General features: G+C 35.7%; 1 protein-coding gene across 1 annotated transcript in view; it reads left to right on the top strand.

Annotated features, from left to right (window-relative positions):
- The window catches only part of GPC5 (glypican 5), a 576,169-nt gene that overhangs the window by 184,547 nt on the left and 377,984 nt on the right, over positions 1–13,638 (top strand). The window contains exon 6 of the mRNA XM_039695706.1: positions 2,516–2,636. Coding sequence (XP_039551640.1) covers positions 2,516–2,636 — 121 coding nt within the window. The remainder of the gene's footprint in view (positions 1–2,515; positions 2,637–13,638) is intronic.

The raw sequence follows: 13,638 nt of genomic DNA, 5'->3' as shown, positions 1-13,638 counted from the left end.
TGTTTGAAAATGGAGGATAAGGAAGCCTGCAGGCAGCAGAAAGCAGGGAAAATAAGAAATTCCTTCTGTAAACCCCAGAAAGGATCGTGCCAGCTGTTGGTGAGAGAAGGATCAGTAGTGAGAAAGAAGGTGGAAATATGCTAAACAGCATAGGGAAAAAGTAATACCAAGGTTGTTACTACCAGCACCTATTTTCCAAATATTTCTTCAATGCAAATAGATTTAAATTTGTGGTGTTATCAAGCACTAGTGTGCTACTTGTCGCTGTTTCAATGCACATCACATCTGCTTCATCTTCTTACCCTTGCCCACTCTCAACTGAAAAAAGGTGAAGAGGAATTTAGAGAATGTTGACTCTGAAGAGGTTGGAGACATGATTGAAACTCCTAATATCAGGAGTTTCAGGCTCACAACAGAGCATTACTTTCCCAGCTACTTTCACTCATGTGAAGGGAGGGAGTCACTCCTACAGCAAATACCAGCTGTGCAAGACTTCTGATTTCATTGTAGAAATAGCTGAAAAAGAAATGATAATCAGTCTTGAATGAGACATTGCCAAATAATTCTCAGGTGAATGAAACTAATAAAATTGTAATCTAGGGAACTTTCAGCTTCTGCATGATTTATTTCTTCTTGCATGGTTAGAGAAATGAGTATCATTGAATTAAAAAAAGAGAAAGGGTATTCTTTTTCACAGTTATGCTGTTCACAGGAAAATGTGCAATAGTTGGTTTTGCAGCATTTGAAAAAAAGGTGTTAATTGAAAAATTCTGAGTGACAGAAAGTGAGAACACAGATTTTACATGCTGTGAAACAGAGCAAGACCACTGGATTAAAATAATAGACATAACCTTCAAGATTTTTTATAGTCTTATGGTATGAAGAGAAATTTTGGTGCTGCGTTAAACTAGTATGTTGAGTTAAACCAGTTTTTTCTGGTCACTGCAGCATTGTTCAGCTGGAATTAATTCCTTATCTATCTATCTGTCTATCTATCTATCGATCTATCTATCTATCTATCCATTTTGTTTTATACAAATGACTGCTAAAAATTTTTTTGGAGGTTTTTATGCTAAACTTTAATTTTTTCACACTTAGAATTACCAGAAGGTTTGTTGGCTCAGGCCAAATTGCTGAATTAAACAATGGCCCAAGACTAGCAGGCAGACTGTGGATTTTGTACACATTCCTATATACAAAGCTTTTCCCCATCACTTCAAGCTGGCAAATGGCTCCACTGCTACAAGGCAGCACAAAAAGCTGTCTGCTGTAAATCAAAGTAACACCTTTTCAAAATACAAGCCATTCATTTATTCATTCATTTATTCAGTGTGTACACTTCCTCAGGAACATCCTAAATCTCATTTAGGGTGATATTTAAGTAAAGATCAAGGACAAAATACTGTTATGTGGCAACCTTGTTTTACTGAACTGCATTCATTGTTTAGCATATATGCAAGCTTTTCTGCAGAGCTAAGAGGACATGTAATGTTTTTCATAAAAGAAATTCTGCAAAATTTTAGCATGCTGTGTTGTCTGTGCTTATATGTGGATCTAACAGGCAAGAATTGGTATTTCTTTACTCTGATAAGGTTATTTCCTTTCTTTTCCTTACAGCATAACAGCTGGCAAAATACTTTTGAGACAGAGAGCTATAGAGCTATCCTCTTATAGAGTACACTGAAAAAATATAGCATATGGACAGTATTTGCATAGTGTACAGTATCTGTGATGAGAAGGTAGATATTCGGTTTTTCTTGCATAACTTGAGTATTACATATAATATGGTAAGTTGAATGAAGAATTGCTTCTTAATAAGCTACAGAATCCTGCTCGGTGGTTAGTTTATTTACTGTATTTTGAATTTTGATGTATTATAAACAATGTTCTCCTTACTCAAGCAGTTCTTTTTTGAATCAGCTTATATGTGGTTTTTTACTTCTTTTGATATATCTATATATCAAGTACATTTTGGCCTACTCTTACTTATATAATTTATGTAATTATAAATAATTAATGCACAATGTGGCTGTTATCTTTCAGTAAATATTCTGTCTGTGCATTCACTCACAAAAACACTAAAAATCTTCAGGTTTATTTCTGAACGTGCTGTGTGTATGGAATCTAGAGTTTGTTTTAAAACTTTGGAATGTCACACATTAAGGCAATCATCATGTTGTATTTAGCAAAATCAAAATGGAGCACAGTCTTTTTGCACGCACAAAACATGCACAGGGATCAATGTTTCATGCTACAAAATGTAGATAACTTTCCTTTATTAAAGTCTGCAGTAAACTTAAAATGCTAATAAATAACAGAACTTTGTGGAATGTAGTAATTATATTTTGTTGTATTTCTTTTTTGTGAAAAACATGTGCACAAAATTAATGCATCTCCTCAAAGAGGTATGCTGGTGCCATGAGAGATAATACAAACTAGAAGATGACTAAGATGACTCTCTGAGAGTAGAGTAAGTTACTAAAACATTTTTATGTGTGTTTCTGTATTAAACTAGCTATACGCACCGTGTGGTTGGCAGTGGAATCAAAGCTCAGTCTGCAAATCCAGAAGTAAAAGTGAAGGGAACAGATCCTGTAATAAGCCAAATTATTGACAAGCTGAAACATGTTATTCAGGTAAGGTGCTTTTTCCTATGGATACAGTATAGTTCTGACTACCACTCTAGTAATGAAAGTATTAATTTCCTGCACCATAAAGGTTAATTCAAGTTTCTGCTGAGTGCACATCTACAGCAAAACACTAGTTGCTCTGTGTCTCACTTCAATTATTAAAAATTATTTAGTTAAAAGGCTTGCATATGGTAGATAAGTGTAGGAAGTGAGCCTCTGGTACTGGGCCATCTGTACCTGAGAGTACCACAACTTGGCATTGCAGTGAGCATACAGAAGCACCAACAGCATGATTTAGGTATATTAAGTGGGTGCATATGTTTACGTAACAATAAGACATAATTTCCGTCTTCCTCCTTTATTAAATCTAGGTTCTTTCTTAACTTGTATTGCTGCAAGGTTTTTTGTTTAGATGGCAGATAGAAAAACTAGGCACTTCGAATGAAAATCACATGCCTGCTAAAGGAGTTGGTGTTAGTTACCTGATGTGCATATCTGTGACTTACTAAATTTAAGGCTTACAAGGAAGTCAATTCCAATATGGCTCTGTACAGTTATATTATTGCAGTAGGTTTACAGGATTACAAGAGTCTCTGGTTACATGCCACATTTATATGCACAGATAGCCAGAACTAGAGGACAAAAACATAATTCTGTTGAAGGCAACAGCTATTTTGCCAACAGCTCTGTATTTCAGTTTAAAAATACAAGTTTTCACTCTGATCTGAAGGCTCAGTGACCAGGAAGGTTCTACAGGCATTTTATGTCAGTGACCCATTTAACCCAGTATCCTCTCCTCTGCACTGGTGAAAGGAGAGGCTACTGAGGGAGGCCATGAAGCTTCTCGCTGTTATTGTCTTCACTTCCCTTCACTACCCCATTCCCCAAGCAGGAGAATTAGAGATATTAAATGTCTTCTCCCTGCCTAGTATATTTAGATCCATCCAAGGACTTGCTTTTATTCTGTTTTTACATCTTCTTGACAGCTTTTAAGAACAGTTTCCCACATGGTTTCTGTAGTTGAAATATTACTGATAGCTTCATGGTAAATCCTCTTGGTTCTTATATCTCTAATTGTGAACAATAACTCTCCTCTGACAACAAAACAGAGGGCTGAAATAGAAAAAAGAAAAAAAGAAAAAAAACCCAGAAAAATTTCTTTCCATCAGTAGTGCTGTTTTCTGGGAGAAGTGGCATTATATTTGAAGTTCAAAGGCAATCATTATTCTTTCCTTCTTAAAAGAAATATCTTTTTTATCCCTCCAGTTTCAGCATCATGCTTTTGTCTCTCTTCTTTATTAAAATGCCATCTACAATGGTGGGAAAAATCAATGCAATTTTCCCCACAAGAGATGCCACGGTTTAATTAATAACTACAAAATACTATACAAAGATAAACTTTGTAAATATTACTTGGTAAGTTCCATCTATCAGGAATGCTTTCCTCCTTTTATATCAAAACTGCTCTGTATAGTTTATTGTGTTGTTTTCCTCTAGAGACTTGAAGTTGTGTTGTTTTCTCCTTGAGTGAGTACCTAAAAGACTGGAATAGAATATTTCCATTATAAAGTATTTCATTTTGAGAGCTTACTTGCCCTTGTCCCTAAAGACTTGAGTGTATCTTGGGGAAAAGGACATACAATTTACATACTGTAATGCTTACCAACCTCCCAGTATATTTTCTTTCTGGGGGATAGTTTATTTCCTTGTAGCTCTGAGTATGAAAATAGGGTCAAGGGATAAAGAGAGCAGCAAAATCCTTATGGGTCTGACATATAACTACTTTTCCCCAGCTGAAGAAGCTGCAAAAAAGCTTTCCTCTTCACCATTTATTGCTTGGGAAAAAAAGATGACGAGTGTAAATTAGAGATTCAAATGCAAAATACCACTTTTTGTCCTGTGTGGTATGAAAAAAGATGAATCACATATTAAGCTTACAATGGGCAGAAAATAAGGGGAACTTAATGGATTGTGGTGATGCCTCAGAGGCAGACAGAGTCATACTTAAATCTAACACACGATCCAAGCTGTATTACCGAACTTCAAAATTTTAAATAGCTAATTTAGTAGGAGTACAACATATTGGTGAAGTTTTTCAAAACCAATCATTTCTGAAATTTACAAACTGTATACTTTAATTCATCTTTAGGGTGAAAATAGCAAAAGGGCAGATATTTTTGAGATCCTTTTCTGCTCACATTTAATGTTAACTTAGGAAAACAGACAGAAACTGTCAGCCCTGCAGACAGAAACAGATGGATTTCTTAGCATCTCCTCCATTTTTCCTGTTGGTTATACAAAGGCATAAAAATCCCAAGCAAAGAATTTGCTTTAAAATATGTAAATATCCAGTGTTTAAACTGTATTTTCCAGGCTGTTAAAAATTTTAAACCCCTGAAATCAACCCCTGGCTGCGTAAGTGACAGTACCTCTTTTCAGCAGGCTGTGGTTTCTGGGCAGTTCCCCTTTGTGAGAGGCTCACAGTAATCCTCCTTTTTCTGTAAATAGTGGATTTACCAAAAAATCAATAAAACATTTTGATTCTGTTGGACCCCAATGCCCATAATCTGTGCCCTGGACTCTGCAGGTTTGTATTCACAACAACAAAGTGCACTTAGAAGAACTGATATGAACCCGTCAGTGCTGAATATGGCTTGAAAAAGTCACCTTCTGTAAAACTACTTACTTGTACAGGCTGGTATTTTCCAGAGTTTTAAATTATGGACTCTTCATTCATTTATCTTCATGGCAGGCAAATTATGGGTTCAATGCGCATAATTTTATGTACTGCAGTCTGCTACTATCACTCTAATAGGTAATCAAGATAAGCAAAGTCAGTTTCATATGGTGTAAAGAGTAATGGGAATTATTTTCCTTTCTTCCCCAATAATTTAAAACACTGATTAATTCATCATTCCTGCAAGTGCAAATACTAAGGTTATGAAGTAAGTATGGTATTTTGGGGGTGTGATTACAGGCAATTGGACCTTGGTCTTTCCAGTGTGTTTCTTCTTTCAGAAGAGAATCTCAAAAAAATACTGCTTTTGAAAGTAATAGACATTACTTGGAGCTTGTATTTACAAGTTAAATAAAGTCTTCCTCATTTAGGAAATCTTGCCATGGCAGAAGATACTTCTGTGTCTGCCTGTCTAAATTAGGCAGACCAAACCTCCCTTGAGATCTCCAGAGGCACCTACCATTAGTGACTATACTGGAAATTTAAATGCTTCTCTCAGGATAAATTATTTCCAATTTCTAGGTGCAGTAAAATGCATGTCTGAACTTATTTGGAGAAGATCCTATCTTGCACTGCTATATCACTAGAGTGCTAGCTGATATGCATAAAATAATATTTACCTTCTCTACAAAGGGCTGCAAACTGTCCCTAATGAAATTGATGCTTACATTCCTTAAAGGAGTAAATGCCATTACTTCATATGATATTAAATGCTGGTGACAGTCTAATTTTTCCTTTACTACTTGTCATTATTATTGCATGGTGAGTGCTCTGTTTCACCATGCTGCCATTTGCCAATTTACCTGTCTCAAAAAAGGCTGCAAAAATAGTGAGGTGAGACTTTGTTTTGACCTTGATTTGGCATGCTAACAACTAAATTTTCCATGTGCATTTTTAAAGCTTTTATCAATGTACCACAGCACAGTCAAGTTAATATGTGTTTTTGTAAGAACTGTTCAAGTATGAATTGGAAATTGGGATGGAATATATTACCTGAATCCTCATCTGCTCGTATAAAGAACCATGTTTTGAAATTATTCATACACAAGGTGTGGCACTTGAAATTGTGCCTACTTACTGTAGTGTTACGATAACTACCTAATAGTTAAAACCCCCCTGCCTCTTAAACTAGTGCCAACAGCTGTATATATGTCACAAATTAGACATTTTGATTGTTTTTTTAATGACTGAAATGCAATTCTTTCTCATGGAATGAAGGAATTCTCAAGAGTACAGCATTAGACAAATACAGTTTGACACACTCTTCGTAACACGTTCTTGGAGACTCACTTTCTAAACTTTTCTTTCCCTTTGTCTTCTTAAATGCTTTTTGTTGATATAGTGTAACCTGCAGTTTGTTCCTTTCAATAACGGGTAAGTGGGAAGCAAAATTTCAGTGCACTTTATGCAGCAGCCATTCAACATTCACTGGTATTAAAATTGCTTTCAGCTGTGTTTGCTCCTAAACTGCCTATTTATTTTTTGTTGCACTAGGAAAGACTTCCTTATGAGTTTGTTTTGTATTTCATATTACAAATGCATGTCTAAATGTTAATTTTTCCTTAGATTGTGTTTGTACTGCGGTTTTGGGGTTTTTTTACATTTTTTGGTTTCATCCAAAGTTAGAACAAATCTGCAGGTAAAGAATAGCTAAGTTAATTTTTTTCCCCAGTGATTTGTTGGCACTGCTTCTTTCTTTTTTATTATTCATTTCTGGAAGTAATACAATGCTACTGCCTTTTTGAAAGCAAACTCTTGAAAAAATTCTTGTTTTGGCAAGGTATGACAGTAGAGTACTAGTGATGTAGGGATATTGGGATATTCCGACTTGACAGAGAAGTCTAGTTCATATTTGTGGTGTGAGCTGTTCCAGTCTTTTATCCCCTCTATGGAGAGCTGTCTCTGACTGCTGGCTGGTGCCAACACTATGTTAAGTGCTTGACTTTTAACACTGCATGTAAAATATTGGCAGAATTCCTGTAAAAACATTAAGCAGTTAGAGATTAGGTGGGAAATTATTTTCTGAGATTTATAATCCTCCCTTTAAAATGTACTTCAACTTCCAGCCTCAAAAGTACACAAAGGACTGCAGGATTGCTGATGCTTTTGTATCTCTTGGGAGTGAAAAGGTTTTCTTCACAGTTCTGTGATGATAGTAAAGGTATAAACCCTTTTTGTTGCTCACAAAGGTGGTCTTTCTGTATTTGTAAGTCAAGCACTAAAAGTTACATGAACATTCTGAGATGGCTGTATGTCTTGGAAAATTATGTGTAAACTCAGACCTAGATATGATTTACAGGTAGGAGGCAGAACAAAAAAGTGATTAGGAGGGGATGCGTCTCCCACTGCGGGGGTGCTTAGGAGGTAAATTGAGAAAAACAGTCACCAGCCACATAGTCCTTCTGATCAGTAATTTAATTAAAACACCAGTAATAGTTTCCCTAGATTACTCTGTTTTTCACTAACTAGATTACCAGAGTTATTAAGGGCTTATCAAAGTCCTGTTCATTTAGAACAAATGATTATTTTTGTGAAATATATTTTTAAAATAGGACTTATGCTGAAATGAAAAGAGTATACATTGCACAGGGCTTTCTGAAGTAGTTTGTTGTTCAAATTTGTATAAAACTCTTAATAATGGGCTAATTAAAGAAGAAAAAATAACCCTTAACATTTGATTTATGTTATTTTTCTTCTTGCATTTCTTATAAAGCTTTGCACTGTGCACAGTGAGAAAACATATTTGTTGATACAGCAGGGAGATACTGTCATTTCTGGTGCATTTTTTTTAAGAGAACATTGGCAGAGAAAATAAAACAGCCTTTTCTAGATACTTAGGTGGATAGTGACACTAACTGAAGTAAGAATTCATTATGATGCAGATCATATCTACAAAAGTCTATTTTGTACCTAAATTGTTTGCTGTTAGAGCTGGTAAAAATTGCTTGTGTTAGGTTTTTTAGCAAAACAGGACCATTGTTGTACCTTCTCATTTTTAAGAACAATGATAAGGGAAGGAGAGTTTTGAGATTTTGGAAGAGCCTGGGGTAGCTCCACCTGCTCCTCATAGAGACCACAACCCCCCATACTCTGTTATAATATGTACTTCTGAAATCAATAGTCTTATTCCAATAAAAATAGAGGAATATTCTCAAACTGACATGCTTGGAATAACATGTTTGGCAAAAAGGGAAGAGAAATGTAGAGCAGTATCAAATAGGGCTTTAAAAGATTTACGTTAAGCAGGATATCAACTCTCTAGTCAGAAGTGAAAATCAAGTAGTGGCTTTAACTTATGAAATCTGACATACATCACAAAGCCTCCCCATAGTTACCTTAAATGACAGCCTCTTAAGAGCAGAGGCTCAGCAATCAGGTAGAATAATATCATATCAGGATGGAAAGTATCAACAAAATTTTGAGAAGCCACTTGCTGTTGCTGTTCCTGTTAGTACTAATTAATGAATGACAGATGTAATCTGTCAATGTCTCAGTAACATTAAGATACTTTGTATTCAAGCAAATACATTAAAAAGGAAAAAGTAGAGTGGGACAGTAGGTACCATTAAGGTGTAAGTGCCATTTCCACGGTCTTGCAGTTGTCTCCTCAGTGCCATGGGAATTCCCATATGAGGGGTTCCTCTAGGCTGACCTATCAAGACAATAAGCAGGATTCTGTGCTGGGTGTCCATTTGTGCATTGGTGCTGCTGAGCACTGTGTCCCACCTTGGTTTGCTGGCTGTGGGTTGTCTACAGGAGCAGAGAGTGTTCAAATACAGCAGCAGTTCCAAAAATATTGAAGGGACGCCATTGCCCTATGTCAGTCCAAGTGTCACATCTGAGGAGAATTCTACTGGGGGGTTGAGGGTTGGCTAGAAGACTTTAAAGGTCCCCCCTAAGCTGAACTATTGTATGGTTCTATTGACTCCATGACTACACTGTGTGAACTCATATACTATTAACACCAGGTAATACACATGAGAAGAGCTGTCATAAATAATATGGACATGAAAAGATGTTGTCAGCAATTATAAAACAGAAATCACAAAGGAAACGGGGTTCTTTATCATCAGTGGTCATAAGACCATTTCTTAGAATATGAGCAAGTCATTATGCATAATTGTGACATCTAAAACAAAACAGGTACCACAACAACAAAAAACACCTAAAAAAAAAAGAAAAAAAAAGAAAAAAAAGCATTTCAGAAGCATTTCAATGGTTAACTATTAAGGGGAAAAAGTCGCTGGTCACAGGTTTTCTGGCCTGAAAAGTAATGCATCCTTTTTGAGCATGTTGAATGTTTTCTATTTGAGACAGGCTATTTCCTTTCGGTCTCAGTCCTGGGAAATCCTCGGAGGCAGTGACCTGTGGAGAGCAATACAGAGCAAGTCATTTGCTGCAAGCATCATCATAATTTGTTCTCCTTGCCAGTTTGTAAAATAAGCAATGTGTTCTGTAGGCACAAGAAAAATCCGTCTGGAAAGCAATCTGTTGCTCTGAAATCTTATAAACAGAAATCTCATGTTATCTATGAGGGCTGTGTGTTGCCTAAAGAACTCATCTGCTCTTTGGAAGTTTTGGAATTGTGGAAAGCAGCAGCACAGTATGGAGCATTCAACTGCTTTTGAACACTGGGTCTGAAATCCATGAGGATAACACAAACTATATTTGAAACTGTACCATATATTTTAAGGTCACAAATTTTGCTCAGCACAACCCTGGTTTTGTCTTGAGACACTAAGTCAGCGAGCAGTTGAAGAATCAATACCAAAGGTGAAGTATTTAATTTGCATGAAGTCTCAGCAAAGCTGCTCAGGACTATGGAGTAAAAGGAAGTGTCAGAAACAAGCTGTGCTGTGCATTTTTAAAGCAATTTTTGTTTCAAGAGAGAATACAGAAAAATACAAATATATCCTGGCAGACTCTGGTTATGTACTAGGTTTGTGGATTGGTTTCTTAGCTTCTCTCCAGTACAGAAATATTACACTGCTCTGTATTTAACTGACTGATACATTTAAAAAACAAAACCCAAAGAAGCCTGATAAATATGCTGATTCCCAATTCCTTCTAAAACAAGCACATAATAAAAAATATATTCACAGGAGAAAACTTGTCAAGATAGAAAAAATAATAACTTTGATAGTAACCTGATTGAATAGGCATTTATATATTTCTTTACAAGACAGGTTAACTATTACTTTGAAAAAAATATTTTTCAAATTTTCCTTAAAAATCCAGACCAATCTTAATATACTTTATTAAACAGTCTAATTTATCTAATTTGAATTCTTTAATGTGTTAATTTCTTTAAATGACTTCTCAAAAATTTACATCTTAAAAGTAATATTATCTTATTTGTTGGCTTAAAACCAGCACACTTACCAGTTCCTTAATGCTGTGTTTTTGCCTTTTTAACACTTGTCTGTGTCTGATAAGCTTCATCCTTAAGAGCAGACCAAGGAAAGCTTTGAAGAAGATCTAAACATTCTTCTGCCAAATACCCACCCTGACTTGTTTGCAAAGCTCCATCCTTATAGGCCATACCTTTTAGAGAAAATGGAGACACCTCTTTCTCATTCCTACTCTGGAAGTGGTGATAATTGTAGTGAAGTGCTGTTCTGGCAGTGGGACATTGGTGGGGCACCTCTGCTTCCTCTTTTCCCTGCACTTTTATTTTTTCTCGTAGTGAGTCATTCAGCTTGATCTACAGACCACCTCACTGCACTGATATAAGCAACTGTAGGATAAAAAACCCCCAAGCAATGAACAATTCATTTGATCTCTAAAGAGAACCCCAAACCAATCCTGTATCTTTAAATTCCTGAACAAAATATACAGAGCCCAGTTTTTCATGTATGATAATGTTTTGATTAGAAACTTCTCGTCTTGTAACTTGCTTGTCTGCTTGTCACTTCAGTTGAACAAGATCATTAAAAGCAATCACTGTCCTCCTCTAGTTTACTTGACATGTGATTACTGTATAAATCTCATCATAGGTACACTGGCCCACAGTACAGGCTGTGCAAGTGATGAAAAGAAGTTTTGTGAGGACTAAAGGCTTTTGCTGATAGAAGTACTGTAAGCTAATTTTAGATAAAAGCGTTTTCCTTTATTTTCTGCCTGTTAATAGGATGTATATTTGCTGTGAACACAGAACTGTCCTATCTTCTATAATCCTTTAAGTATTATTTTGCCAGGTCCAGTTTCCCCTTGTCAGCTTCTTATTTATGCTTCCTGACCCTCCCCAGTTCCTCTTCCTCTTTCAAATAATCACATGGTTTTCATCTTGTTCCATAAAATACTTCCCTGTCATATTCAACATTTCTTTTAACAGGTATCTGACCTTCCATGTTTCCTTTTGGTATGCAGGTCTGGGACAATGACAAAAAGGTCAAAAGCAAGAAAATTGTTTCCCATTCAGTCAGGACTATAACTGAAAAAATTAGTTTAAATATCTGAGTTAAAGTCTTACTCTTAGGTACTTACTAGAAATGCACTTCTCCTTTCATGCAGGAGAGGAAAGGAGGAGAAAAGTGTATTATAGCCTCTGTAAAAACTTTTGTCTTGATTGTGATGAAAGATAAGGAGGCATTTTAAAGTGCAAATAACAAATTACTATGATAAAAACATGAGATTGAAAGAGGCTGCAAAATTCCAATTCTGTTACCTTGAACTGTAATTTCCTTCTTAATGCAGCTGCCTTGCCCTAACTCTGCCTTGTAACAGAACTATTTACTCAAGTCTATGCTCAATTTATTGAAGCACACAGATCTGGGCAAACAAAAAACTGCAGTATAATGTGTCAATAAATATAACAACATTAATTTTTTGTGAAAAGTATGCAAACTTCTCTACCAGACCTGCATCACAGTAAGGCCACTGTTAATCAAACTATCCATCATGAATTCCTTTATTTCTTTGTCCACTGATTTTACACCCTTGTCATATACAGAAAAGTAACAATCTGCTTTGCAAGTAAGTCTCATACAGATTTTGAAGAATCAGGTATCATCATAGTCATAGAGAATGGTATTCAGTATTAGCATGGAAGCATTTTAGCAAGTGTTTTTATGTATTGTAATAATTTAATCAATTTCATCTGATTTGTTTCACCTTCTGTTTGACTATTGTTCTCTGTCATTACATTCATTAGAAGTCCTCCTCTAAACCTCTGTACCTCCATGCCACAGTTCATTGTAACATACCTAGTACATATTTTATCATAGCTGTCAGTTTTTCCCCATTCTTCTGTTTAAGAACTCTATTACAACCTATTGAAGCCTTGTTTGAAGTGCCAGCCATCTGGCTCCTTCACAGTTCAGCTGCAATTAGTTCCTCCTTTAATAGCTCTCTTAATTTCTACTGTCTACTGTTCTTAATTAATCAGATTTTTTTTCCTTGCACTTTTTCTTCAATTTTAGATTAATATTGTTCCTCTACTTCTGTTTATGGAGGCATGTGGGATTCTGAATGTATGTCAGTAAATGCTACTATGGGGGGGGTTGGGCTTCAATTTTCCTCACAGCAGCTTAAATGTTGTCTCCGGAGCTTTTTTGATTGGTTTTGTATAGATCTACATGTAGGCTTAATATTTTTTCATATCCAAAAGTTATTACATGTCTTATCTACACAACTCACAGGATTCACCATAGCCAGGTAGGGTACTGTGATTTCTTTAGCTATTGCATGTAATAAGAGTGCATTTGTTACTGCTTTTATTGCTTATACTGGCACTCTGTGCAGATCCTTCAAAGAACCACTTGTTTGATTTTCTTTCAACCCTTTTAAGGAAGTTTGTATAAGGAATGTACTAAGAGCAGAGTGTAAAGTTAGGATTTAGGTGGTGAAATGTGGACATATCCATTTAGATACTTTTTAGAACATACCATAATAATCAAGGAAAAGACTTTTCTCCTTTTCAATCCCAGACCACTGATTTGATCAGATATAAGTGTGTTTTTCTGCTGGATAACCATAGTTAAACTCTGCAGGTGTTGCGAACAGACACTTGTATTTTTGGTGTAAGTAAAATTAAAGCTCATAAAATAGTCAGCTTGATGTATCTTGGGGACTGATATGTGAAGAGGTCACCTCATAAAACATCAGTTTTAAGAAAATCGTTTTTGTGCACATCAGTAAAAAGATGTGTATCTTCCTATCTAGGAGGAAATCTCTTCAGTTAGAAACTTGTGTGACAGAATTTTTATCAAGAAATAACGGTGTATGAAAACAACAAGTAAAATAGACAGTTTGGGGGAATTTTGAGGAAGC

Source organism: Passer montanus, unplaced genomic scaffold (assembly GCF_014805655.1).
Source record: "Passer montanus isolate IOZ18808 unplaced genomic scaffold, ASM1480565v1 scaffold92, whole genome shotgun sequence".
Classification (NCBI taxonomy): domain Eukaryota; kingdom Metazoa; phylum Chordata; class Aves; order Passeriformes; family Passeridae; genus Passer; species Passer montanus.
The sequence above is the reverse complement of the archived record's forward strand: the minus strand, read 5'-3'. Positions and strand labels throughout refer to the sequence as shown.